The sequence below is a fragment of the Nerophis lumbriciformis genome, linkage group LG01 (genome assembly GCF_033978685.3).
Source record: "Nerophis lumbriciformis linkage group LG01, RoL_Nlum_v2.1, whole genome shotgun sequence".
In the NCBI taxonomy this organism is placed as follows: domain Eukaryota; kingdom Metazoa; phylum Chordata; class Actinopteri; order Syngnathiformes; family Syngnathidae; genus Nerophis; species Nerophis lumbriciformis.
In genome coordinates this window covers 53750521-53774683 of record NC_084548.2, presented here as the reverse complement: position 1 = coordinate 53774683, position 24163 = coordinate 53750521, and the positions used below count along the sequence as shown (strand labels likewise).

The window sequence follows — 24163 nt, the reverse complement described above, 5'->3', positions numbered from 1 at the left end:
TTAAAATACATGAAAAAAAATCCATCCATTGTCGTGTCTTTCATAATGACTGTGAACGTTAGCCAAGGATCCGAAAAAAGTGCAGTTCCCCTGTAAAGGGGATCTATTATGCAAAACCAAGTTTTCTTAGCTATTGGTTCTTGTTTTTGTCATGTGGGATCTGCATAAGTCCTTAAAATTTGAAATCAAACCATGGAGGCATTGCGAAAGATTTTTATAAAACTATCTTGCTTTCCTTCATACTTCCTCCAAACAAGTCATTTGTAATTTCCATAACTTGTTTTTTCAACATGGACGTGCGGATATGTCCATATATGGTAAAGTTTTACCCGAAGAGGTTTGCGCAAGTCCGCCGTTATAGTCACTCATCATCTAAACGGGTCTATAACAAGATACTATCAGTCAGCATCCTATTTACGGCAGACATTGTACAGTAAGTGATGTGTTATTATGTTTGTTGGCGCTCATGAAGTCTGCAGTGAGTAATAATCAGTGATGTTGTTGGGGGGGAAAAAAGCAAACTTTGTGATGCGTTTTTTAACTTAATGCGCCGCTTATGCTTAAAATTATCAAAATACGTTATTATTAAATGTTATAATAAATGTGCCTTTTACTATATTACAAATACATGTCCATCATGTATATAAAACCTTAATGGAGGTGTTTGGATGTTTTTTTAGGGGCTCTATAGGCTGAATTGAATGGCTCCCATAGGTTCCATTGTATGCTGACTTTTGATCGCATTCATTTAATATTTAGAATGCATAAAAAAATCAAAGCAAATGTGTTGTTGTCTTACATAAGGATTGTGAATGATTTTCTCTGTTTTGGAAAAAACCTAAACGTATACCGTTTTTTCAGACCATAGGGCGCACTGCCGATGAGCGGGTCTATTCAGGTAATTTTCATACAAAAGGCGCACCAGATCACACCTCACTCCTACCCACTTCTCCAAAGTGGGCTGGCTCAGGATGGAGGACAGAGTAAAACAACTTGCACTGAGCCTAGTCTATAAAATCCGCTACACCTCCTTGATACCGAAGTACATGTCAAACTACTTCCATAACATAAATGACCGCCATAACCACAACACCAGGGGGAGCTCCACTAACCACGTTAAACCCAGATTCCGATCTAACAAAGGTCTTAACTCATTCTCTTTCTATGCCACATCAATATGGAATGCACTCCCAACAGGTGTAAAAGAAAGGGCATCTCTATCCTCCTTCAAAACTGCACTAAAAGAACACCTCCAGGCAACTTCAACTCTAAACTAACACCCTCACCCTTCCACATCCCTCCTCCTCGGATTGTAAATAATCAAATGTAAATAATCAAATGTAGATACTTGTTCTTATGCTTTCTGATCTCTCTCTCTATGTCCACTACTTGCTGTACATATCCTACCAAGTCAGACCTACACTGTTTCAATGTCCATTTCTCTGATGATGCAAATGTTGATGACTGAAGTGAAATTAACCCCCTCCCTCCACATCCCACACCCCGGATTGTAAATAATGTAAATAATTCAATGTATATACTCTGATGATTAACTTGTGTGATGACTGTATTATGATGATAGTATATATCTGTATCATGAATCGATTTAAGTGGACCCCGACTTAAACAAGTTGAAAAACTTATTCGGGTGTTACCATTTAGTGGTCAATTGTACGGAATATGTACTGTACTGTGCAATATACTAATAAAAGTTTCAATCAATCAATCAATCAATCATAAGGCGCATTAAAGGGGTCATATTGTGATTTTTTTCCCCGCATTTAAAACAATTCCTTGTGTCCTACATAACATGTAATTGACTGTCTCTTCAGAATGCGCTAATTTTGCAAGTCTACTGACAGATATAAATTCGAACTTAACGCTACTTCATGTTAGAAATGGCAACAGCAGAGGATAAATGCCCCACAACAAGAGGTTAGAGAAAAAGACTTATGTAGATCCCAAATACACAACAGCAGTAACCAATAGGTAAGAAAAGTTGGTTTTGCATAATAGGTGGAAACAAAACACTAGATAACATGTTTCCTAATAGGTCCCATTTTGGTGTTCTTATACACACACCATAATAATATCCATATGTTGAAGCACAGCACGTCTGACTACGGTAGCCGTAATGCACCAATATTCCATCAAGGGATGTGGTTTCATAGCTTACTGAAGTCGCACTAAAATATTTTGACATATTTTTGAGTGCTGTGTATAATGTTCTATATTCTCAATGAAACATCAAAGTTTTAGTCTTGTTGCTAATCTGTACTTGCTAGCGTCATTTGTTGAACAGAGGTCGTCAACCTGCAGTCCACACGTATCTCTTATGTGTGACTGCCATCTACTGGTCACACTTATCATTACACCATGTACCAAATAAAAGATACAGTAGGTGCACCTAGTTATAGTGGGCACTGTCGATTTTTGAGAAAACGAAAGGATACGGTAATTACACTTAGACTTAGACTTCCTTTTTATTGTCATTCAAATTTTAACTTTACAGCACAGATAAGAACGAAATTTCGTTACATAAGCTCATGGTAGTGCAGGATAAAAAAGCAATAAGGTGCATATATAAATAAATAAATAATATATATATAATATATATATATAAAATAAATAAATATATATAAATATATATAAATAAATAAATAAATAGATTACTGTACAGATAAATATATTGCACTTTTTCCACATGCGTCCACGTTTATGGATGTATGTTATATTGTCTTTTTTATTCCAGCAAGTTGATCCATTTTGGGGAGAGTTGAGGGGATCATTTAATTATGATGCACTCAAGAGTCTTACGGCCTGAGGGAAGAAGCTGTTACAGAACCTGGAGGTTCTGCTTCGGAGGCTGCGGAACCTCTTTCTAGAGTCCAGCAGTGAAAACAGTCCAATTACTGTCCTGACCCGACATCAACCCATATTAAAACCATAGTCGTCAATATAATCATCATGGTCCACTTTGACTAAATATTGCACTTCTATTCATACCATCTTAAACTTTTAACAGAAAACTTTCAGGATGATATTCCTCTGCAGAAACTGCATCACATGTTTGGAAAAAGTGCCCAAAGATCACTCTCAATTTGAAATTGGATCATGTAAAAAAAGGGTCAGAGATTCTATGTTTGGCTGAGATGTGGTTCACTCCACTCTTTGGCAGGGGGTTCTCTGGCTCGGCTGAGCAGTTCTCTCAGCAGTGGTCCTCCAACTGTTGTGTTAATTAGGGGAAGTAGCTAGACCCTTGAAATATCTTTCTCTAAATAGATCAGTAACAAGTCAGGCTGCTGGGGGTGCTTGCCACATTACACCAAATCCAGTCCCATGAGGGTTACCAAACAATGCTGGCCTCTTGTGTCCTCCACAAAGTCAAAACAATAATTTATTTGAAGTGCCTTCGTATTTGTGGAGGATGCAATGGCCTGTGTCATGGATATCGTGAGAAAGACTTGCAATGCATGGCTAAAAAACGTAATTATATTTGGCTAAGTCAATCTGTCTTTCCTGTGTAATGGATATTATAGACTGTATGGCTTTAATAGAAAAAAAAAAAAGTCAAGCCGTGTCAATTAGTCAAGTTTATGATTGTTTCAACCTCTGTTGTGTTTCAAATCCCTTCTAAGCCTGCCGTTATTGTGATCTTAGACTGTCAGAAAATACAAATATTAGACATATCCCAGATTGAGCAATATCATTTTATAACAATATAACTGCTGGAAGATCTAGGGAGCAGATTAAAACAAATTCAATTCATTTTAGTGTCTGCTAGGATATATTACAATAATATATATTCTAAATGAAAAAATGTCTTGCATGCTATAAGTAGATTCTGTTGTCCAGATCAGGGGTCCCTAACCTTTTTTTCCACCAAGCACCGGCCTAACGTATGCATTACTTTTACGGACCGGCTTTCCACGCGTGGCAGATAAAAACAGCAAAAAAATTAGCATGAAAAATCTACTCACCATAACACTGAAGTTGTAATATAAAGGAGTTTTAAAATACATCTATTAACAAACGTATTGGTGTGTTTAGTGGGATAGGCGACAGTTAAGTCGGAGAAAATGCGGTAGTTTCTAAATTAATTTATGTTTGTGTGTGGCCTGGTAGCAAATGCGTCACGGACTGGTGGTTGAGGACCACTGGTCTAGATCGTGTTGCAGTGTAGTCCAGAAAAGGTGGTAAAAATTATTTTTGTGTGCTGCATGTCAATAACATGACGAAACGCCACAGGTTGGTCAATGTGATGCCATATATGTGGAGGGAATTGATTGTCTCCATGGTGACAGCCGACAAACACAGAAAAATGACATTTAAATAAGTAGGTCTGCACTACTTTTGCTAGGGATTTCCGATAATGGCTTTTTGCCGATATCCGATATTCTGATATTGTCCAACTCTTTAATTACCGAAACCGATATCAACCGATATATGGAGTCGTGGAATTAACACATTATTATGCCTAATTTGGACAACCAGGAATGGTGAAGATAAGGTACTTTTAAAAAATGTTTATAAAATAAAATAAGATAAATAGATTAAAAACATTTTCTTGAATAAAAAAGAAAGTAAAACAATATAAAAACAGTTACATAGAAACTAGTAATTAATGAAAATAAATAAAATTAACTGTTAAAGGTTAGTACTATTAGTGGACCAGCAGCACGCACAATCATGTGTGCTTACGGACTGTATCCCTTGCAGACTGTATTGATATATATTGATATATAATGTAGGAACCAGAATATTAATAACAGAAAGAAACAACCCTTTTGTGTGAATGAGTGTGAATGGGGGAGGGAGGTTTTTTGGATTGGTGCACTAATTGTAAGTGTATCTTGTGTTTTTTATGTTGATTTAATAAAAAATTTAAAAATTTTAAAAAACGATACCGATAATTTCCGATATTACATTTTAACGCATTTATCGGCCGATAATATCGGCAGGGCGATATTATCGGACATCTCTAACTTTTGCACTTCTTATCAATTGTACACAAAGTCTTAGTAGCAGCATACCCACTGATAGTAGACACTATCTTGTAGTTTGCACACAACTGTTTGGCAATTGTTGTTTTGATCTTAGTCGGTAAGTTTTTAAACTTTAACCATCCATCCATTTTCTACCGCTTGTCCCTTTTGGGGTCGCGGGTTTAATCTTGCTCAAATTTTACAGACTCGTCAGTCCCTTAAAAACGTGTATCAAATGTTGTGGTGATTCTGCAAAACACCCTAAAGTTGAAGGGTGTATGGCAGTTTATAGGATGTTTTGTAAAGCACGTTACACTGTTAGGAGTCTATCCAACGGTTTAGTTCAACGGTGCAACCATCGTTTTTTTATACTATGTTTTTCTTTATTTTTCTAAAGCTGCTGCTCCTTCACTGAAGTCTTATGCTGCTTCTGAGAAAAACCCCTGGTCTAGACATAGCCCAGATTTTACACAGAGGTTGTGCGTAAGTTTAGATACCATTTTGTATGGTTTAAGAAAACAGCAGTACAACACATTCACTTAGGTTAAATGTTGAGTAGTCACCTGACACCACGGCATGGTGTAAAAACGAAGCGGCCTGCCTTTCCCTCCCCTTTTGGATTAAGCTGCAGTTCAAAACTGCAGTGGTGTCTCTTGCATGAAAAACTAGTGAGCAACTTTTTATGCTCCACCAGTTCAGCATGTTTTAAGGCTATAAGAGATACTATTACCCTGATAGTTTCAGGTATCTCCAAATAGGAGTCAAAGGTACATTTGTACACCACTACTGTATTTTTGTGTATCCCTGTATCAAGATTAGGGATGAGTATACCAAAACCTGGTTCAATAATTGCCAACGTAAACCGGAAGTAACCAGACTGAAAAAATAAGAAGCTATTGGTGCTTAATTTCAATACTAAATAAATGCAGACTGAGCTAATAGGAACACGTTCCTGGCAGTGATATTGTACAAGTAACATTTTATAAGTAATGTAGCATCCCGACACAAGCAACCAGAGTCTGATCCTCTTCCTAAACTTTATTGCCGACCTTAACGTGCCAAAGGCAGCCCACATAACACTGTTGCTGTAGCCACAACAGCAACGCACCATTTCCTCATTATGCAGCAATTACGGTTATGACGAGCAAGGTTGCATTCACAAACCCCTAGAATTATGAGTGTCAACATTACAACACTAGCAAGTCGTCTATGTGCTGTATTACTGCAATAATGATGTTAATTTATTGTGGATTTGATGTGGATTTAGATCAGGGGATGTCGTTGTGAGTTTGTAAAGCTCTTTGAGGTACTTGAGATTGAGAGCTACATTAATAAAATATGATTGATTTTGATTTCTTGTTTTGAATGTATTACTAAGGTTGTGTATCATTTAATGTATACATTGATGGATTGATGATTGGAGTATTGCAATTATTAATATAATAAATTTATTTTTATTTTTTTTATTTTTATTTTTTTATTTTATTTTTTTTTATAATTAATTTAAATGTCTCTCAATTCTGGTAAGTAGCAGTAAGTTCCGGTAAATACCGGTTCGGACACCATTTAAGTACCAACATGGTTCTTAAAGTACAGATTTGGGGATAGTACAAGTACCTGGGAGTAGAGATGTCCGGCCGATAAATGCATTAAAATGTAATATCGGAAATTATCGGTACCGATTTTTTTATTATCGGTATCGTTTATTTTTTATTTTTTTAAATTTTTTTATTAAATCAACATAAAAAACACAAGATACACTTACAATTAGTGCACCAACCCAAAAAACCTCCCTCCATCTTGTACACTCATTCACACAATGATTTTTGAAAAAAATTGTTTCTTTCTGTTATTAATATTCTGGTTCCTACATTATACATCAATATATATCAATACAGTCTGCAAGGGATACAGTCCGTAAGCACACATGATTGTGCGTGCTGCTGGTCCACTAATAGTACTAACCTTTAACAGTTAATTTTACTAATTTTCATTAATTACTAGTTTCTATGTAACTGTTTTTATATTGTTTTACTTTCTTTTTTATTCAAGACATTTTTTTAAATTTTTTATCTTATTTTATTTTATTAATTTTTTTAAAAAGTACCTTATCTTCACCATACCTGGTTGTCCAAATTAAGCATAATAATGTGTTAATTACACAACTGCATATATCGGTTGATATCGGTATCGGTTTATATCAGTATCGGTAATTAAAGAGTTGGACAATATCGGAATATCGGATATTGGCAAAAAGCCATTATCGGACATCCCTACCTGGGAGTCTACTTGAACAACAGACTGGACTGGAAGGACAACAGCAAAGCTGTATACAAGAAGGGCATGAGCATACTCTTTTTCCTGAGGACGCTTAGGTCCTTTAATGTGTGCAGCAAGCCGTTGGAGATATTTTATCAGACTGTTGTTGCCAGTGCCCTGTACTTTGCAGTGGTTTGTTGGGGGAGCAGCACCAGCAAAAGGGACTTAAACCGGATTGACAAACTGATCCGGAAAGCCGGCCAAACTATTGGCACGCAGTTGGAGGCGTTTGTGTCCGTGAGGGACAGGAGGACACTGGACAAACTGCTGGCCATCATGGATGATTCAAGAACTCCTTAATTCCGCACTCCATCCAGCTGTATAATCACTCGCCATACAGCAATAGATGATATTTGTCTATTACCTGACCGCTTCTATGTTAGCTACCTCTCTTTGTTTATAATGTATATTTTCTGCTGGATCTACTCTCTATTTGTTGCTGCAGCTGTTACATATACTGTAATATGGTAAATGTTATCATATAAAAATATAATATAATATAATATTTCATTATATATCATATACTGTATATATACCGTATTTTTCGGACTATAAGTCGCAGTTTTTTTCATAGTTTGGCCGGGGCTGCGACTTATACTCAGGAGTGACTTATGTGTGAAATTAATAACACATTACCGTAAAATATCAAACAATATTATTTCGCTCATTCACGTAAGAGACTAGACCAGGGGTCGGCAACCCAAAATGTTGAAAGAGCCATATTGGACCAAAAATACAAAAACAAATCTGTCTGGAGCCGCAACAAATTAAAAGCCATATTACATACAGATAGTGTGTCATGAGATATACATTGAATTGCGATGACTTAAAGGAAACTAAATGACCTCAAATATAGCTACAAATTAGGCATGATGATGCAATATGTACGTATAGCTAGCCGAAATAGTATGTTAGCATCGATTAGCTTGCAGTCTTGCAGTGACCAAATATGTCTGATTAGCACTCCACACAAGTCAATAACATCAACAAAACTCACCTTTGTGCATTCATGCACAACGTTAAAAGTTTGGTGGACAAAATGAGACAGAAAAAGAAGTGGCATAAAACACGTCCTCGAAAGTCGGAGAAAGTTATATATGTAAACAAACTACGGTGAGTTCAAGGACCGCCAAAATTAGTAGGAAAAAACGGCGCTCGCCAAATACTTGAGTCAGTGAAGCATGTTTAATATAAACAGTGTGCTTTATAACAATTAGGGAGGTTTGTGTCATGTTTGTCCTCCTACAGAAACCATATTAAAACAAAATATATATTTTTTCCCCTTATCTTTTTCCATTTTTCATACATTTTTGAAAAAGCTCCAGAGAGCCACTAGGGCGGCGCTAAAGAGCCACATGCGGCTCTAGACCCGCGGGTTGCCGACCCCTGGACTAGACGTATAAGATTTCATGGGATTTAGCGATTAGGAGTGACAGATTGTTTGGTAAACGTATAGCATGTTCTATATGTTATAGTTATTTGAATGACTCTTACCATAATATGTTACGTTAACATACCAGGCACGTTCTCAGTTGGTTATTTATGCGTCATATAACGTACACTTATTCAGCCTGTTGTTCACTATTCTTTATTTATTTTAAATCGCCTTTCAAATGTCTATTCTTGGTGTTGGGTTTTATCAAATAAATTTCCCCAAAAAATGCGACTTATATTCCAGTGCGACTTATATATGTTTTTTTCCTTCTTTATTATGCATTTTCGGCCGGTGCGACTTATACTCCGGAGCGACTTATACTCCGGAGCGACTTATACTCCGAAAAATACGGTAATATGTAAATATTACATATATTGCAACTACGGTACATTTTTAGTCTACTTTATACCTGCATTATCCTTTCCATCCTTTGTAACTGAACTACTGTGTGGAATAATTTCCCTTGTAGATCATTAAAGTTTGTCTAAGTCATCGGTTAAAATGTAAACAATACTCATTCATGTGGATGTCTACTACATTCTCTTGGAGTTAGTTGGACACTGCTGTCTTTGTGGATGTCAGATTGAGGATTTAAGACCAGTTTTACCTGACAGATGGTGATGATGAGGGCAGGCAAAAGAAAGACCGCCACCGTCATCCATGTGATGTAGGCCTTAAGCCCCCATGTCTCGGCATAGTGACCCCAGCACTCAAACTCCCCAGGACTCACTTCTGAGCGAGAGAAGATGAACACCTGCCAGACAGGAGAGACGGGCGTGACTATCGCTTCAGCTCAACAGAAATCTGACATCTGCAAGGACCCGACGCCGCTAAGAATAGATTGAGGGCAGTTTGGGTACACCATATGTCAAAAACAGAAACGGAAAGGGTGTGTTAGCGGTCCTTACCTGTGGAAGGCTGAGGACAAGCGCCAGGGCCCAAGCCACCATGACAGGGGTGTTCCAGCGGGACACCGCCCCGCCACGGTAGGCCTGCAGCGGGCAGCAGATGGCATGGTGTCGATCCACTGTCATGGCAACTATCATGTAGGAGGAAGCAAACATGCCCACAATCTGCAAGTACTTGATGGCACGGCACAGGAAGTCAGGTCCTTGAAACTTATCTGTGATGTCCCATATGAGCTGAGGAAGAACCTGGACACACACGACAGATGCTCAATATTATTTTTTATATCCCTTCTGCACACTGCTCAACGTTATCTCGCTTTTTATTGTTCTCCTCCCCATACTAATTACCTGCAACTAGCCCGAGCTTCTGTGCAACTCAGTCAGTGTTTGAACACATCATTGAATCTGGGAAAACACATTCCTCAGCCTCAATCGCTCTAATTTTTGAGAGATGACTCCTTTGGGCAGGCAGTCATATTTAAACATCTTTGAATTATTGAGAAACCCTCGCCGAGACATTATTTTTCTTTCTGTTATTTAAGCCGCTGGCAACAAATCCCAAAATAGTAAAGTGCCAGACGAATGACAGATTTTAAACGTTATTTCTAGAAATAAAATACCCATGTGGTGCCAGTTCCAATATTTGGGTAGTATTTAAAATGTGTGTTTATAATGTGTCAGTTTGAGTGATCACACTTACAACAAAAGATAGTTTTAGCCTAAACTTAGACTTAGACTTAGACTTAGACTTAGACTTCCTTTTTATTGTCATTCAAATTTGAATTTTACAGCACAGATAAGAACGGAATTTCGTTACATAAGCTCATGGTAGTGCAGGATAAAAAAGCAATAAGGTGCATATATAAATAAATAAATATATATAAATAATATATATCATATATATATATAAAATAAATAAATATATATAAATAAATAAATAGATTACTGTACAGATAAATATATTGCACTTTTTCACATGTGTCCACGTTTATGGATGTATGTTATATTGTCTTTTCTATTCCAGCAAGTTAATCCATTTTGGGAGGAGTTGAGGGGATAATTTACTTATGATGCGTTCAAGAGTCTTAACCCTTAGTTTCTAATAATATTAATAGTGCTGTCGAACAATTAAAATCATTAATCTGATTACCGTATTTTTCGGAGTATAAATCGCTCCGGAGTATAAGGCGCACCGGCAGAAAATGCATAATAAAGAAGGAAAAAAACATATATAAATGCATTTTTGGGGGAAATTTATTTGATAAAACCCAACACCAAGAATAGACATTTGAAAGGCAATTTAAAATAAATAAAGAATAGTGAACAACAGGATGAATAAGTGTACGTTATATGAGGCATAAATAACCAACTGAGAACGTGCCTGGTATGTTAACGTAACATATTATGGTAAGAGTCATTCAAATAACTATAACATATAGAACATGCTATACGTTTACTAAACAATCTGTCACTCCTAATCGCTAAAATCCCATGAAATCTTATACGTCTAGTCTCTTACGTGAATGAGCGAAATAATATTATTTGATATTTTACGGTAATGTGTTAATAATTTCACACATAAGTCGCCCCCGAGTATAAGTCGCACCCCCGGCCAAACTATGAAAAAAACAGCGACTTATAGTACGAAAAATACGGTAATCACAAGGTTGCTGTGGATTAATTTCATTAATCACGATTAAATGGAATCACGATTAAATGGAACTCGATTTTAATCCGAATCGATCGCGTTTCATTTTGCATGAGCAAAGAGACTCAAGAAAGAAGGAAATATACGTGCACTTAATTTGTTTATTTGGGTTGTCTTCAAATAGTCGAGGATTCGCCGATTCAATTTGATAGAGTCTGATTCGACTAAGTCTACTGATTTGCTGGTAGGGCGATATGGCAAAAAATTAGTACGATTAATTTTTTCACATCATCAGAGCTCAAATAATATCACAATTTGTTGTTTTTTATTAAAAACAAAGTACTGTTGCATCCCTACTGTTTACTACTGCAGTATCTTGTAACAGACATTTACGCCATGTTTGATCGAGGTGATAATATATGCTAACAAGTGACAACTTTTATTTTGTTCATATTTATGATTATGTTTACTAGAGGTGCAAGGGTACAGGTAACCTACGTTACTGTCCGTACCTCGGTTTTAGGGCCATGGTTTTGCTTCTTTTTTGGTACGTTTTGTGGGCGTAACGAGAACAACTTTTTTTCCCTCTCAAAGTTTTTTGTTATTTTGATTGTCATCACAAACACATTCTGCAGTAAACAAGTGATTTACTGAATACAATAATACTTTTTTCAAGATAATATATACTAATTAACATTTTTAAATAGTAAATTATTATTTGTAATCTTTAATTACGGGTATACTTTAGTGCAGTGGTTCTTAACCTTGTTGGAGGTACCGAGCCTCACCAGTTTCATATGCGCATTCGCCGAACCCTTCTTTAGTGAAAAATTAAATGTTTTGTTTTTTTTCAAATTCAAGACAAAGTTATATGTTTTTGGTAACACTTTAGTATGGGGAACATATTCTAAGTAACAAAGACTTAATTTAGAGTTATTTGGACACTAGGGGAACATATTCTAAGTAAAAAAGGACTTAATTTGGAGTTATTTGGTTAGGGTCAGGGTTAGAGTGTTAGGGTTATAATAAGGCCATGGCGAATAAGACATTAATAAGTACTCAATAATGACTAGTTAAGAGCCAATATGTTACTAATTTGCATGTTAATAAGCATCAAATGAATGGTGAATATGTTCCCCATACTAAAGTGTTACCATGCTTTTTTACTGGTGCACAAAATGAACCGTGCATGAACATCACCTTGTTCAAAGAACAAAACCAACACAGTGCATAAACTCACAACAAATTACACACCTGCAAATCAGTGTGACTTCTGCTGTTGCCGTATCCGTAATACGCCGATAGGGAGAAGTTTGTATTTACACGATGAGTCGGGTGTGTTTTGACCTCTGCCGAACCCCTGAGGTCGACTCACCAAACCCCTAGGGTTCGATCGAACCCAGGTTAAGAACCACTGCTTTAAATAAATAAATAATGATAAATGGGTTGTACTTGTATAGCGCTTTTCTACCTTCAAGGTACTCAAAGCGCTTTGACACTACTTCCACATTTACCCATTCACACACACATTCACACACCGATGGAGGGAGCTGCCATGCAAGGCGCTAACCAGCACCCATCAGGAGCAAGGGTGAAGTGTCTTGCTCAGGACACAACGGACATGACGAGGTTGGTACTAGGTGGGGATTGAACCAGGGACCCTCGGGTCGCGCACGGCCACTCTTCCACTGCGCCACGCTGCCCTTTAGTGCTTCTCACCAGTGCTTTGACAAACGTCAAGCGGTGACCCAGATTGTGGAGTTTTTCAAGACTCAAACACTGTAACTTATGTTTATTGAAAGTACATTAAAGTGCAGTTTGAATATGAGGTACTGTTATAAATGTGTACCAACACACAAAAAAAACATGTTTAATGATTATTTCTGGGACAAAATGTTTTTTTTAGCCACAAACTCAAAAATGATTTGAACAAAGTGTCTGCATAGTACATGTTATATCAGGGGAGTTGAATCAGAGCAAACAAACAAAAGGTCTGATTCAAAAATATTTAGATATACTGATGTTATTTCTTTCTGATTAAATTAGTTGGTGTTTATTTTCCCAGTCGGGACCAATACAGTAGTTCAGTCACATAGACATTCTGTGCCTGCCTGCGAGTCCGCATTGAGGCCAGGATTACTGGTGAGCTGCAGCAGACTCTGAGACTAAAGTGTGTCACTGGAATTGCTGCTCCTTCTCAATGTTGTGTTTCAACTTGCTAGTGTTGCTACTAGGTTTGTACGGTATACCGGTATTAGTATAATACCGCGATACTAATGAATCATATTCGGTACTATACCGCCTCTGAAAAGTACAGGTCCGCCACCACACCTGTGCCCCCGTCGTCGTCACGTCGTGACATTGCTGGTTTACGAGCAGACGAGCATGTTCGGCAGCGCACAATCACGGAGTACTTACAAGCAGACACAGAGTGTAGACAGAAAAGGGAGAACGGACGCATTTTGGCTTAAAAACCAACGATAAAGGTGAAGTTATAACACTGAAACGCCTGCAGGAAGAGGTGCTTTAAGACAGCTAGCTAGCTTGCGGCTAACATCCAGCCCCAGTCGGCAGTGATTTAGCTACTTCTAAATCACTAATCCTCGCCTCCATGGCGACAAATAAAGTACGTTTCTTACAGGTATCATCCCTGCAGGACGAGGAATAGATAAACATGTTTCACTACACACCGCAGCTCACCGGCATCAAAATGTAAACAAACGCCATTGGTGGATTGATACCTGACATCCACTGTAATGATACCAAGTACAGCAGCGTATTTAGTCGATACTACTATGATTACATCGATATTTTTTGGCATCACAACATCTTCTTTCGTTTTTTTTTTTTTTATATTATGTTTATAAACTCAGGAAATATGTCCCTGGACACATGAGGACTTTGAATATGACCAATGTATGATCCTGTAACGACTTGGTATCGGATAGATAACTAAATTTGTGGTATCATCCAAAACTAATGTAACATCCAAACAACAGAAGAATAAGTGATTATTGCTGCGAAAAACCCTGAAGACACATAAGACCAAGATAGGCTGCCTGAGGAAACCCGTGGTGCAACGCACAGGGCCAGTACCTTGTACGGCCCTGATGAGACGGAGGAGGACCCAGGCCCGGACACTCCCCACAGTGCCTGGAACCTCCAAGCACCACCGGCGCAACCCCGGGGCAGACCGTCGGAGGGGGGACGCGTTGCGTGGAGCGCTACCTGGACACAAGTCGAGGGACTGATCACCCTCGGCTGGGTCGCCCGGTGTTTGATTAAGACCCGAAACACCCTATGACCCCGGGAGAATCACTGATGATGTGTCCAGGTTGCACAGTAAGGTGTATTATGAAACCTAATTTTAACATAAGTGTAGATAGAACTTGTTAAAAGAGAAAGTAAGCAGATATTAACAGTAAATGAACAAGTAGATTAATAATTCATTTTCTACCACTTGTCCTTCATAATTTTGACAAAATAATAGAATGGAAAATGACACAATATGTTACTGCATATGTCCGCAGACTAAATTAGGAGCCTTTGTTTGTTTACTTACTACTAAAAGACAAGTTGTCTTGCATGTTCACTTTTTTATTTAAGAACTAAATTGCAATAAGAAACATATGTTTAATGTACCCTAAGATTTTTTGTTAAAATAAAGCCAATAATGCAATTTTTTGTGGTCCCCTTTATTTAGAAAAGTATCGAAATAATTTTGGCACCGGTACCGGTACCAAAATATTGATATTGGGACAACACTAGTTGCTACTGTTAACCATATTTCATTATTTTATTTTTATGGGCTGCACTTCCAGCTGTGTGAGGGGGGAAGAGGCAAAATGCTGATTGAACATTAATTACGTTGTGAGGAGCCTGACCTTCGCGGCGCACACAAACACATTCACAGGCAAAATAAAGGCGGATTGTTCCGTGCAAGATAATAACTCAATTTAACTCAAATTATTCATGCTCATCGATCTCGATCATATAATCGCCCAGCCCTATTCACCGGGGCGCTCTCTTCTGCCAAACGTAATGATCCCTCCACAGGTTCACATACAGAAACTTTGTCACAACTTTTACTTCCTCTTGTCGAGTTTGATGTCTTCTGCACCAGAATCCAGAAGACATCACTAAAGTATCCAATGTCTACCGTCTTTACTTGTTTATCAGAGTTTTTGGGGAAAAAGTTGCAAATTGCTTGGTTCGTTAAGTATGTAGCCACAAGAGCATTGTATTTTGCTAGAACAAAGTGCCATGTTGTGCCACTTTAGGGCTGTTAAAGTCAGGGCATATTACAGTAGTCCATCGCCACATCGCACTTTAAAATATTACAGACTATATTTTTATCTTTTTAGCATATTCTACATATATTGACCTAAACTAAGTCTTTTTTCTGGGTTAACAGTACCTTCCGCTGTCATGTTTGGTTTCATGTTAAGTGTTAAGAGTATATAACTGTTTATGCACTTCAATTTTGGGGACGGTGTGGCGCGGTTGGGAGAGTGGCCATGCCAGCCAACCTGAGGGTTCCTGGTTCGATCCCCAGCTTCTACCAACCTAGTCACGTCCATTGTGTCCTTGAGCAAGACACTTCACCCTTGCTCCTGATGGGTCCTGGTTAGCGCCTTGCATGGCAGCTACCGCCATCAGTGTGTGAATGTGTGTGTGAATGGGTGAATGTGGAAATAGTGTCAAAGTGCTTTGAGTACCTTGAAGGTAGAAAAGCGCTATACAAGTATAACCCATTTACCATTTCTGACTCCGGCCATATCACATTTTCACATTGGTGAGCCTTTGACGTGAGCGATCTCAAAAGACAACAGTGAGACCATTGTGACAAGTCATACAGCAATAGATCCATCCATCCATTTTCTACCGCTGGTCGTGGGGGGTCTGGAGCCTATCTCAGCTGCATTCGGGCGGAAGTCGCGGTACACCCTGGACAAGTCGCCACCTCATCACAGGGCCAACACAGATAGACAGACAACATTCACACTCACATTCACACACTAGATCAGTGGTTCTCAACCTTTTTTCAGTGATGTACCCCCTGTGAACATTTTTTTAATTCAAGTACCGCCTAATCAGAGCAAAGCATTTTTGGTTGAAAAAAAGAGATAAAGAAGTAAAATACAGCACTATGTCATCAGTTTCTGATTTATTAAATTGTATAATAGTGCAAAATATTGTTCATTTGTAGTGGTCTTTCTTGAACTGTTTGGAAAAAAGATATAAAAATAACTAAAAACGTGTTGAAAAATAAACAAGTGATTCAATTATAAATAAAGATTTCTACACATAGAAGTAATCATCAACTTAAAGTGCCCTTTTTGGAGATTGTAATAGAGATCCATCTGGATTCATGAACTTAATTCTAAACATTTATTTTGTTGAAGTATTATTCAATACATATATTTATAAAGGATTTTTGAATTGTTGCTATTTTTAGAATATTTTTTAAAAATTTCACGTACCCCTTGGCATACCTTCAAGTACCCCCCCCCCAGGGGTACGCGTACCCCCATTTGAGAACCACTGCACTAGATGATATCTGTTTATTACCTGACCGCTTCTATGTTAGCTACCTCTCTTTGTTTATAATGTATATTTTCTGCTGGATCTACTCTCTATTTTATGCCGCCCTTTTTTTTGCTGCAGCTGTTACATATACTGTAATATTGTGCATGGTAATTTGGGATTTGTTATATATTGTATATATTATATACAAATATAATATCATATATTGATGTAATACAGTGTTTTTCAACCACTGATGCACTGACATCATGTGGTTTATTCTGTACATATGTTGTATCGTCTAAAACAGTGTTTTTAACCACTGTGCCACAGATACAGTCTGGTGTGCCGTGGGAGATTATATTATTTCACCTATTTGGGGTAAAAATATTTTTTGCAAACCAGTAATTATAGTCTGCAAATTATGTGTTGTTGTTGAGTGTCGGTTCTGTCTAGAGCTCGGCAGAGTAACCGTGTAATACTCTTCCATCTCAGTAGGTGGCAGCCGGTCGCTAATTGCTTTGTAGATGTGGGAAACAGCGGGAGGCAGCGTGCAGGTAAAAAGGTGTCTAACTTTAAACCAAAAATAAACAAAAGGTGAGTGCCCCTAAGAAAAGGTATTGAAGCTTAGGGAAGGCTATGCAGAACGAAACTAAAACTGAACTGGCTACAAAGTAAACAAAAACAGAATGCTGGACGACAGCAAAGACTTACTGTGGAGCAAAGACGGCGTCCACAATGTACATCCGAACATGACATGGCAAACAACAATGTCCCCACAAAGAAGGATAAAAACAACTGAAATCTTCTTGATTGTTAAAACAGAGTAGATGCGGGAAATATCACTCAAAGGAAGACATGAAACTGCTACAGGAAAAAGCCACCAAAATAGGAGCGCAAGACAAGGACTAAAACACTACACACAGGAAAACAGCAAAAAAACTCAAAATAAGTCGTGACAGTACACCTACTTTGCGACAAGAGCTATATTGATGCATGGTTGGTTATGGTTTAAAGTCATGTCCAACAATTGTGACAACGACTTTTTACTGTCAACTGAGTTTTGTTTTTTAATGATTTCTGCTAGTGGTGTGCCTCCGGATTTTTTCAACGCAAAAAAGGTGCCTTGGCTCAAAAAAGGTTGAAAAACACTGGTATATGTTGTATAAAAATATAATATAATATATTAATATAATATATCAGTATATGTTATATACTGTATACATAATATGTAAATATTACATATACGTTATACTTTATATTGCTACTATGGTACATTTTTAGTCTACTTTATACCTTCAGTTTTCGCCCTCTTTGTGTGCCCTTGTGTGCATTATCCTTTCCATCCTTTGTAACTGAGCTACTGTGTGGAACTATTTCCCTTGTGGATCAATAAAGTTTGTCTAAGTCTGAGACTCGATGGGACTCGGCGTGCCACTTCATGCGAAGTGGAGATGAACTCTGTTGTTGCACTTCGGGACAGTATAGCTCGGTTGGTAGAGTGGCCGTGCCAGCAACTTGAGGGTTGCAGGTTCGATCCCCGCTTCCGCCATCCTAGTCACTGCCGTTGTGTCCTTGGGCAAGACACTTTACCCACCTGCTCCCAGTGCCACCCACACTGGTTTAAATGTAACTTAGATATTGGGTTTCACTATGTAAAGCGCTTTGAGTCACTTGAGAAAAAGCGCTATATAAATGTAATTCACTTCACTTCATCTTCAACATAAATAACATAGCTCCACATGGCATCGGTGAGCCTTTGACTCTAGGTTCCCTCGGGTTGGCTCTGACCAGGAGACTAGAGGCGTTTCAAGTGACCAATCAGTAAGGATGGGGGTTGCTGGATGTGTATTTATTGCCCGCCCCTAAGGGGGAAAGAGTAAAAATCCGTCCATGCAGAGTATGGTTTTTACATGCAAGGATTTTGGCATGTTTTGACGCCATACATTTTTCAAAATCAATCAATGTGGCATATACATAGGGAAATTCAACTCTAACCAAAAAAATCATATTGATTCCAAAAGCCTGCTAAATTGTTTTGAGTCTTCCCTGAGTGGGTGCAGAAAGGAGACTGTCAGGTTCAACAACATGGGAAACAGGAGTACCTGACAGGTCATAGGCGAAGTACTGGTGTCAAGAAGCCAAGAACTGACCTGAAAGAAGGCCACCACCAGGTCAGCCACACACAAGTTGACCATGAACACGTGCATGGGCGCGTTGTGCTTCCTCCTCCTGAGCAGCACCCACAGCACAAAGCTGTTCCCCAGGGTGGTAAGAGCCAGCACCACTCCCAGCACAGCGATCTCCGCCTGGGCCAGGCCCTGATCCCTCACCCTGGGCTGGGGTAGCGGGTGAGGAGTGGTGTTGGAGCCATTGTCTGGAAAGATCCCAAAGAAGGATCCTCCACTGTGGGAGTCATTGGGGTAGTTGAGTTCAAGCAAAGATGGAGCAGAGAGGTTGTTTCTTCCCGCCACGACCAGAGAGGAGAGGGCTAGAGCATCCCAGTCCGTTTCCATGCCGATGCTTTCCATTCCTGTCAGACAAAAAAAACATGGTCATGTGTGGAGGAAAACGACATCTCAAGTTGTCTTTGAGTAAGGTTGTCCCGACATTTTGGTATTGGAGCCAAAATGTATTTAGATACTTTTCAATACTTTTCACAATAAAGGGGACCACAGAAAAAAATCATTATTGGCTTTATTTTAACAGAAAACATTAAACATATGTTTCTTTTGCAATCAAAGATCAATTTTGGCATTAAATAACATAATGAACATACCAGACAACTTCTCTTTTAGTAATTGGGAAGCAAACGTAATTTGTCTGCTGATGTATGCAGTAACATATTGTGTCATTTTTAATTCTATTATTTTGTCAAAATTATGAGGACGAAGCGGTATAAAATGTATTATTAATCTATGTGTTTATTTACTGTTAATATCTAGTGAAGTTGGCACGTCGTGTGAATCGTAAATAAAAAGATAATACAATGATTTGCAAATCCTTTTCAACTTATATTCAATTGAATAGACTGCAAAGACAAGATATTTAACGTTCGAACTGGAAAACTTTAGGTTTTTTTTGCAAATATTAGCTCATTTGGAATTTGATGCCTGCAACATGTTTCAAAAAAGCTTGCACAAGTGACAAAAAAGACTGAGAAAGTTGAGGAATGCTCATCAAACACTTATTTGGAACAACCCACAGGTGAACAGGCTAATTGGGAACGGGCGGGTGCCATGATTGGGTATAAAAGCAGCTTCCATGAAATGCTCAGTCATCCACAAACAAGGATGGGGCGAGGGTCACCTCTTTGTGAACAAATGCGTGAACAAATTGTTGAACAGTTTAAGAACAAAATTTCTCAATGAGCTTTTGCAAGGAATTTAGGAATTTCTCCATCTACGGTCCATAATAAATAAATGATAAATGGGTTATACTTGTATAGCGCTTTTCTACCTTCAAGGTACTCAAAGCGCTTTGACAGTATTACCACATTCACCCATTCACACACACATTCACACACTGATGGCGGGAGCTGCCATGCAAGGCGCTAACCAGCAGCCATCAGGAGCAAGGGGTGAAGTGTCTTGCCCAAGGACACAACGGACGTGACTTGGATGGTAGAAAGTGGGGATTGAACCCCAGTAACCAGCAACCTCCGATTGCTGGCACGTCCACTCTACCAACTTCGCCACGCCGTCCCAATATCATCAAAAGGTTCAGAGAATCTGGAGAAATCACTGCACATAAGCGGCAAGTCCAAAAACCACCATTGAATGCAGTACTGCATCAAAAACCAACATCAGTGTGTAAAGGATATCACCACATGGGTTCAGGAACACTTCAGAAAACCACTGTCAGTAACTACAGTTCGTCGCTACATCTGTAAGTGCAAGTTAAAACTCTACTATGCAAAGCGAAACCCGTTTATCAACAACACCCAGAAACGCAGCCGGCTTAGCTGGGCCCGAGCGCTAGACTGGCCTGCCTGTAGTCCAGACCTGTCCCTCATTGAAAATGTGCGGTGCATTATGAAGCGTAAAATACGACAACAGAGACTCCGGACTGTTGAACAATTTTGCTGTACATCAAGCAAGAATGGGAAATAATTCCATCTGAAAAGTTTTAAAACTTGGTCTCCTCAGTTTCCAAACGTTTACTGAGTGTTGTTAAAAGGAAAGGCCATGTAACACAGTGGTAAAAATGCCCCTGTGCCAACGTTTTTGCAATGTGTTGCTGCTATTAAATTCTAAGTTAATGATTATTTGCAAAAAAAAAAAAAAGTTTCTGAGTTCGAACATTAAGTATCTTGTCTTTGCAGTCTTTTCAATTGAATATAAGTTTAAAGGGATTTGCAAATCATTGTATTCTCTTTTTATTTATGTTTAACAAAACGTGCCAACTTCACTGGTTTTGGACTCTGTATATTCTATATACACTTCTGTTAAAATGTAATTAGCACTAGAGATGTCCGATAATATCAGTAAGTTCTGGTAAATACCGGTTCGGACACCATTTAAGTACCAACATGGTTCTTAAAGTACAGATTTGGGGATAGTACAAGTACCTGGGAGTAGAGATGTCCGATAATATCGGCCTGCCGATATTATCGGCCGATAAGTGCGTTAAAATGTAATATCGGAAATTATCGGTATCGGGATTTATTTATTATCGGTATCGTTTTTTTTAGTTTATAAACAATAAAAAATGACAAAAAGTTTTTTTTGCGATAATAAAAAATATCGATGTAATCATTGAAGTATCAATGATATACGGCTCTTGTACGTGGTGTGGTTACAGTCGATATCCACCTATTTGTTTACATTCAGGAGCGCTAACTTGCTGTTAGCGGTTACCTTTTGTATCCTCCTGCGGTGTGTAGTGAAGCATGTTTAGCTATTCCTCATCCTGCAGAGAAAAGGTACTTGTAAGAAACAGTTTATTTGTCGTCATGGAGGCAAGGATTACATTTTAGAAGTAGCTAAAATACTGTGGACTACTAGCTCCTAGGTGTTAAAGCACCGCTTGCAGAGCTCCGCTTGCAGAGCTCCGCTTCAGTGTTCATAGCTTTGCCCTTACCATTAGTTTTAAAGTCATAATATGTCTATTCTCCCTCTTTTTTCTCCACACTGTTTCCGCTTGCAAGTGGTGTGTGAGCGTTGACTCGCGTCATGCGTCCCGATGCCATCAGGCGCATGAAACAGTACTGGTATTTTTCAAAGGCAGTATAGTACCTTTTTAAATGCATTAGTACTGCAGTACTTTATTAGTACGAGTATTAGTACAATCCTATCTGTGAACGTGGAAAATAAGCTTCTGCGAGGTCGTGAGACTGTAATTTAGTGCTCTTTTTTTTCTTTCTTCTTCTTCAGACAATTCTATCAACAAGCTGCGGATTTATTTTGAATGATTAATAGCGTCATGTCTACTTTTCCAAAGGCCTGGCAGATTCCCTCATTAATTGTGTCTTCAGAATTTGATTACAGCCTTGTCTTTATCTAATTTGACGGACGGCCGCAAAAGGCCAGAGGGTGGGGATCACGCTGTCATGTGAATATTATTACGTCTCAAGTTTTTAATAAGCCCAAAGTGTGTGTGTTTGTCCACCACTCAGATTATCCTCATCTGTTTGACGCACGTCCAGCATGGTTTATTTTCTCTTTCATACTTTCTCAAGGTTGATTAAACAGATTTGCCCTCCATCCCTCCATTTTTACTCCTTCACCTCCACTGTCATACCAGGCTTACTCCCGTTCATTCCTGTTTCCCCCTTGTTTTTGTTCCCCCTCTCCATCTCTCTCTCTCTCTTGCATACATCCTGTCATTCTTCTCCCTTCCTCATGTCACTCTTGAGCTCAATAAATTGTAATGTTTGTTTTTCTTTGCTTATAAATAAGTTGTTTGAAAGTCACAGAGGAATGACATGACAATTTGAGGAACAGAGCCATGGGAGGCTGAGCGCCGTCTTGGTCAAACAAACTTGCACGCAGAAGAAAGTCCTGGAGGAGAAACGAAGGAAGATGATGAAGATATTGCGGGAAAAGGTTCGGTAAGGAAAACAGTCCAGTTGAGGTGAATGTTGGCAATGGAAATAAGACAGGAGTAGGCGGCTCAATTTGGATTTACCTACAAACCCCGTTTCCATATGAGTTGGGAAATTGTGTTGGATGTAAATATAAATGGAATACAATGATTTGCAAATCCTTTTCAACCCATATTCAATTGAATGCACTACAAAGACAAGATATTTGATGTTCAAACTCATAAACTTTATTTTTTGCAAATAATAATTAACTTAGAATTTCATGGCTGCAACACGTGCCAAAGTAGTTGGGAAAGGGCATGTTCACCACTGTGTTACATGGCCTTTCCTTTTAACAACACTCAGTAAACATTTGGGAACTGAGGAGACACATTTTTTAAGCTTCTCAGGTGGAATTCTTTCCCATTCTTGCTTGATGTACAGCTTAAGTTGTTCAACAGTCCGGGGGTCTCCGTTGTGGTATTTTAGGCTTCATAATGCGCCACACATTTTCAATGGGAGACAGGTCTGGACTACAGGCAGGCCAGTCTAGTACCCGCACTCTTTTACTATGAAGCCACATTGATGTAACACGTGGCTTGACATTGCCTTGCTGAAATAAGCAGGGGCGTCCATGGTAACGTTGCTTGGATGGCAACATATGTTGCTCCAAAACCTGTATGTACCTTTCAGCATTAATGGCGCCTTCACAGATGTGTAAGTTACCCATGTCTTGGGCACTAATACACCCCCATACCATCACAGATGCTGGCTTTTCAACTTTGCGCCTATAACAATCCGGGTGGTTCTTTTCCTCTTTGGTCCGGAGGACACAACGTCCACAGTTTCCAAAAACAATTTGAAATGTGGACTCGTCAGACCACAGAAGACTTTTCCACTTTGTATCAGTCCATCTTAGAAAAGCTCAGGCCCAGCGAAGCCGACAGCGTTTCTGGGTGTTGTTGATAAACGGTTTTCGCCTTGCATAGGAGAGTTTTAACATGCACTTACATATGTAGTGACCAACTGTAGTTACTGACAATAGGATTCTGAAGTGTTCCTGAGCCCATGTGGTGATATCCTTTACACACTGATGTTGCTTGTTGATTCAGTACAGCCTGAGGGATCGAAGGTCACGGGCTTAGCTGCTTATGTGCAGTGATTTCTCCAGATTCTCTGAACCCTTTGATGATATTACGGACCGTAGATGGTGAAATCCCTAAATTCCTTGCAATAGCTGGTTGAGAAAGGTTTTTCTTAAACTGTTCAACAATTTGCTCATGCATTTGTTGACAAAATGGTGACCCTCGCCCCATC

General features: G+C 38.7%; 1 protein-coding gene across 1 annotated transcript in view; it reads right to left on the bottom strand.

Moving 5' to 3' along the window:
• Window positions 1–24163, bottom strand: part of LOC133623488 (vasopressin V2 receptor-like) — an 83912-nt gene that overhangs the window by 22482 nt on the left and 37267 nt on the right. Inside the window, exons 3-5 of the mRNA XM_061986698.2 lie at window positions 18975–19354; window positions 9648–9893; window positions 9347–9493 (exon numbers count right to left, since the gene is read on the bottom strand). Of these exons, the coding sequence (XP_061842682.1) occupies window positions 9347–9493; window positions 9648–9893; window positions 18975–19352 (771 nt within the window). The 5' untranslated portion in view covers window positions 19353–19354. The remainder of the gene's footprint in view (window positions 1–9346; window positions 9494–9647; window positions 9894–18974; window positions 19355–24163) is intronic.